Below are 4,794 nucleotides of genomic sequence, written 5' to 3' on the forward strand. Positions count from 1 at the left end.
TCACAAAAATAAAATAACTAATAAAGAAAATTAAAAATGTCTTAAATTTTATATAGAGAAAGTAATATATCCATAGATATTTCATGGTTTGGTACATGCGTTCGGTCGATCCCGAGTATTTTTAATGCAAACGGTGTACTCTGAATAAATCCTCTGCAAAAACGTGACCTTAGACATCTTGGGTGAATTAAATAGATTCAAAGATTAAGGCATATAGACATACATATAATTTCACTTGAGTTTATTTGATTTTTAAAAGTATTCTTCACGCAAATACATAATAGATCCATTATATCATTATAAAATAGTTTTGCTTTTTGGTATAATCGTATAACTAATTCGTTCAGACATCAAAGTTACTTTTTTCTTGTCTCAATTAAGTATTTCGGATTGTGTCTCCAATACAACAGGCATAGCTATAGTTCTATTTGTTTGGGCTCTAAATAACAAGGGACTACAAAATATTAGTATAATTGAGTATAAAAGCTGCCCATAGAGGGTTATACATTTATTGTATAGTTAGTGCATAAATCGTATAAATAAATCCTATGCTTGAGAACATTTTGTGGCAGAGTTTCTTGTTTTTACAAATGTTGATGTAATATATGCCAGTTGAGAAAGCATGGGAAATGCAGGTATAATAGAGTATAAAATGATATTACAAAAAAAAAAAAAAATATATATATATATAACAAGAAATAGAGATAAATAAATATTACATATAATAAAAATAATAAATAATAATAAAGGACGTGTGAAAATCTTATCGCAAATAGCATCTACGAACAGTACGTAGTACGTACGAACTTAGCATAAAATAAATGTATGTACTATATAAAAAACATAGAGTATAAAATATAGCTTCAATTTCACTGAATAATACTTTAAAACATGTTCAAGCATAAAACAATAAAGCAAAAAAAAAAAAATCAACTGCAGTTTGTGGATCGGCGCAATACAAATTAAGCAATTAATTTACAAACAAACTGTGCATAGACTCTTTAAAAATAAACATAAATGCAAATGATTTGTGTGTGCTTTGTGCGCGCATGTTTTTTGCTCTCAACTTCGAATTTTGTTTGCGTCGTTCTGTTTTTTTTAGGCTTTCATCAAGAGATGCGGCTCGGAGCGCAGAGAGTCCGTGAGGTATTGTGTTTTCATTGTCTTCTGGAAATAGCGTTTCTCGTTTGGCGAATTCACCATATAAACAATTGGACGTACGCCCACATTGCGCCACAGATCGCCTATGTGCCTGCAATAGATTTAAATTTTATATATGTAAGTAAATTGAATTCAGTGTTAAGATTGCTCAAGTAACGGTTAACATTTGTCACCGATCAATGCTGCAGGGCTGCCACTTAATAGCAAATACAATTGGCAGCTAAGGATGAACTTTGGTAAACTATCGCAGCGCAGTATTTGAGGCGTTGCCAAATTATTAAATTAACGGTTCACTAAACAATGACAAATTTAATTAGTTGTGGTTTGAATAACTTACAAATTGAACTCTTCCTTGTTGAGAAATACAACACTAATGCCAATTACAGGCGCAATTATGTTTCGCAAAATTGCTCCATAAATTGATGTAATAAGCGTTGACGATTTGAGTATGGACAGCGACAAATAGCTCTCGTGCCACAGGCCGCAAATGATTTCAGGCCTCAATTTACGCAGCTGCAAAATGTAAAATATTATAATAATTATTTTTATTACATTTAAAAATAATAAATGAACTCTATGTTAAGCTAAACTTAAGCGTTTACTATAACGAGTATTCTCTGTGTTTATCTGTTCCTCACCTGGTAAATGGCCAAGGGCGACCGACTAATCACAACGGTTCGTTGCGTAAACGTCTCATTCGCTGCCATAAACTTCTGCAGCTGATCAATCATCAGTGCGCTGGTGTCCTGCAAATGAAGGAACAAAGTGGGCGGCATGTTCTGCTCCTCCAGAAAGTCCGCCAATTGCTTCAACGTGGACACCGACTCCCGATCATACTGCGAGCTGAAATAAGTGCAAATGAGAGTTTTAACATAGTTCAAACTATAGTTATTCTTTAGTATTTTACCCCATTGGATGCTGCTCCGTTATGCTCAGCTGTTGCAGTTCATGGAGTGTGTGATGCGAGAGGTTGCCCGTGAGGCCGGCTCGCTCCAAGGTCAGTCGATTGGCAATAACTATTTCGCCGCAGGCCGTAATGCCGGCATCCAGCAGGACATTTCGATAGCCACGTGCCAGACACTGCGAAGGCAAATGGGGTTGGTTACTATTGATTTTTGATTGCCGAACAACCACCGTCTGCTATCTGCTACTGCCGCCGATGACGTCACAAAACACACTTACTCACTCACCTTTTTGACAGCTGCCTGCGAATTCTCGGGCGCATCGTAGCCGGCGCCTCGATTCGCGATGGGCCAGTAATTGGGCCAATCGTCCGGTGTGTTCAGCAGACTGAGCAAACGCTTCTCATTGGGGCTGCGCTGCAACTTGACGAACTTTGATGCCACACAAATGGCCACCAGGGTCAGGGTGCACCAGGGAATGGCCAAATTGCAGAAGAACCACAGCACATTGAAGCAGAAGAAGACCAGACTAATTGTGCAGCAAAATAGTTTGTAGATCATTTTCAGGCACAGCCAGCACCAGCGCCACCACATTCACCACAAGATGCTGCTGAACGCACAAATTGTTGTTGTTTTGGTTTATTTATAAACGGATTTTTTTTAGTTTTTTGTTAGTTTGCATTTACCCCAATAAGAAATGCGCGCCGCCAACCAACGTCCCACTTGCCACTCCCACTCTGCTACTGGTCGTTTGTGCCACTCGTAATCGTGCCAGAACTTTTTGTATTTTGTCTCCTCGACTCGTTGGCTTAAAAACCGTTTCTAATCGCAATTATTGTATTTAATTAAGTCTAAATTAATTTGTCGGTTAATCACAAGCGCAGTGAAACGATGTGTGCACGAATTTTCCAATAAGAAGTGGTCTTAGTGATGTGCGCGAAGCTAGCAAGCGCATCACGCAACTATCGATTGCAGCGATAGAGCAGCGCGCGCACTTTAAAAGTGAGTACTTATGCTACATTGAGAAAATCGTTGAATTTGTAAGCAATTTGATAAATCTGAACTATTAATTTATTTAATTAGCAGTCAAAATACATTTCAATTTACAATTTGGTTAACATTCGCACCCAGCCTCTGATCGAGGGATGTGACAGCCGTGTATAAACTCCCGGATAAAACGGATCTAAATTCGAAATGGTGAATATTACGTGATATAGTAATACATATACAGTAATTTTAACACTCACCCGCGCAGCCTACGCCCCAAGACACAATGCCGATGAGCTTGCCTTGAGCTGTAAGTGGACCACCGCTGTCGCCTATTCCGAAACGAATTCAGAAATGTTATCAGACAAATTTAAGCAAAAATTTAATTACTCACCCTGACATGCATCCGTGTTACGTGCGGAGGCGCAGAACATGCTGCCGAAACAAGAAACACAATACGTTATTAATTGGATATTGGCTGAATCAGATCTCTCTCCCTCTCTGTCTCTCTATAGAGCCCTCTCTCTCTCTCTCTCTCTCTCTCACTCACTCTCTCTCTCGCTTTACTTACGCATCAGTTACTCCGCCGTGATATCTCAAATCGTTGTGACATTTTTCCTGATTAACCGTTCGCACTGTAGTGTACTTCAGCGTAGAGGACAGAACCGATTCCGTGCTGCTCATGTAACCCCAGCCGGAAACAACGGCCAGCTGATTCTCCTCGATCACGGCCCCAGCTTCGGGCAGGGCGATGGGCGAGACATTGGGATTTTGAGTCAAGGCGCCCGGCTGTGTACGCAGCAGCGCCACATCGAAGTTCATGTCTTTGGCATCGTACGTAGGATGCTTATAGATCGTTCGGACACTCATCACGCTGCCGCCACTAGAGCGCTTCACGCTGCCCAGGCGCAAGGTGAACTCCTGCGGCTTCTTCTCGTGGCCATCGACGCAATGGGCGGCGGTGATGGCCCAGCTGCCGTCCAAGACAGAGGCGCCACAGATGTGAACGGTGAGGCGCCGTAGCGATAGCTGATAAGGAAACTCGCCCTCATTTGCCTCCCTTCCATTCACAATGCGTCCATCGGGGCGACGAGGCGGCACTGAGGCCTCACAGATCTTCCAAGAGATCGCAAATATTAGGGTTAGAAGTGAAGCTAGGTTCCGCATGGCTTTGCTGACTCAACGAAACTGAATTGCCAGCTGTTTGCCAGGCAGCAAAAAATACGTTGATCAAACCATTGCGGGGAGTTGCACTTTATCAATACTCTCTGTTATCTCAGCTCTTGTACTTTGTTTCAGCTAGACTATAATTAACAATTGTCAATAGGTCTTGTCTTGTTTAGGTTTTATTGTCTTACTGTGTCTTTTTGTCTGTTGTTTTGTGATTATTATTGGTGTTTGGTAACAACGGCAATGAACTTCCTTCGCAGTTATTCCAAAAATTCCCCCGCATCGGAAAATAACAATTGAGTTACTAAGAAATGAATTTAATTGAAAATTAAAATCTTGATCATACATTTTTTCTTCTAAGTACCATGCAATTTTCTAATATAACTATACCGACAATTTCAAATTATTAATTTATTTTCGTATTATCAATAATCACTACCAATTTTAAGCTTAACCGTCAACATACTCGATTTCTTTCTGTTCAGCTGTTTCAAAGTATCGATACTACTGCGGAATGTCGATTGCTTTCATATCTCTGCTCCTTTTGAAGATATCATGCTGCGGTCACACTGAT

At 40.1% G+C, this 4,794-nt stretch overlaps 2 protein-coding genes across 3 annotated transcripts; both read right to left on the bottom strand.

Moving 5' to 3' along the window:
* Positions 1 to 226: 226 nt before the first annotated feature.
* LOC6572560 (glycerophosphodiester phosphodiesterase 1) lies at positions 227 to 2,988 on the bottom strand. 2 transcript variants are annotated; one of them, XM_001998631.4, is made up of 6 exons: positions 2,750 to 2,988; positions 2,352 to 2,670; positions 2,069 to 2,241; positions 1,800 to 2,004; positions 1,499 to 1,674; positions 227 to 1,252 (listed from the first exon to the last, which is right to left on the bottom strand). In XM_001998631.4, the coding sequence occupies exons 2-6, from the start codon at positions 2,655 to 2,657 to the stop codon at positions 1,099 to 1,101; spliced, it is 1,014 nt and encodes a 337-aa protein (XP_001998667.1). In that variant the 5' UTR covers positions 2,658 to 2,670; positions 2,750 to 2,988; the 3' UTR covers positions 227 to 1,098. The 2 variants fall into 2 exon arrangements, with proteins under 2 accessions (XP_001998667.1, XP_015021975.1); XM_015166489.3 differs by having other exon boundaries at positions 2,352 to 2,673.
* Positions 2,989 to 3,100: 112 nt separating this feature from the next.
* On the bottom strand, positions 3,101 to 4,258 carry LOC6572559 (trypsin-4). The gene is made up of 4 exons (XM_001998630.4): positions 3,622 to 4,258; positions 3,445 to 3,485; positions 3,311 to 3,382; positions 3,101 to 3,246 (listed from the first exon to the last, which is right to left on the bottom strand). The coding sequence occupies exons 1-4, from the start codon at positions 4,215 to 4,217 to the stop codon at positions 3,167 to 3,169; spliced, it is 789 nt and encodes a 262-aa protein (XP_001998666.1). The 5' UTR covers positions 4,218 to 4,258; the 3' UTR covers positions 3,101 to 3,166.
* Between the last annotated feature and the right edge of the window lie 536 nt (positions 4,259 to 4,794).

This window comes from Drosophila mojavensis, unplaced genomic scaffold (genome assembly GCF_018153725.1).
Source record: "Drosophila mojavensis isolate 15081-1352.22 unplaced genomic scaffold, ASM1815372v1 contig_19, whole genome shotgun sequence".
Lineage (NCBI taxonomy): Eukaryota > Metazoa > Arthropoda > Insecta > Diptera > Drosophilidae > Drosophila > Drosophila mojavensis.

What these genes read in the sequence shown, in the direction of transcription:
- LOC6572560 (XM_001998631.4), bottom strand. Translation starts at nt 2,657, where the DNA reads ATGTGGTGGCGCTGGTGCTGGCTGTGCCTGAAAATGATCTACAAACTA. An exon ending in CGCAGGCAGCTGTCAAAAAG is followed by an intron (nt 2,242 to 2,351) that starts GTGAGTGAGTAA and finishes TTGCCTTCGCAG; the next exon opens with TGTCTGGCACGTGGCTATCG. An exon ending in CGCCCTTGGCCATTTACCAG is followed by an intron (nt 1,675 to 1,799) that starts GTGAGGAACAGA and finishes TACATTTTGCAG; the next exon opens with CTGCGTAAATTGAGGCCTGA.
- LOC6572559 (XM_001998630.4), bottom strand. Translation starts at nt 4,217, where the DNA reads ATGCGGAACCTAGCTTCACTTCTAACCCTAATATTTGCGATCTCTTGG. An exon ending in CACGGCGGAGTAACTGATGC is followed by an intron (nt 3,486 to 3,621) that starts GTAAGTAAAGCG and finishes TTGTTTCGGCAG; the next exon opens with CATGTTCTGCGCCTCCGCAC. An exon ending in TAACACGGATGCATGTCAGG is followed by an intron (nt 3,383 to 3,444) that starts GTGAGTAATTAA and finishes GTTTCGGAATAG; the next exon opens with GCGACAGCGGTGGTCCACTT.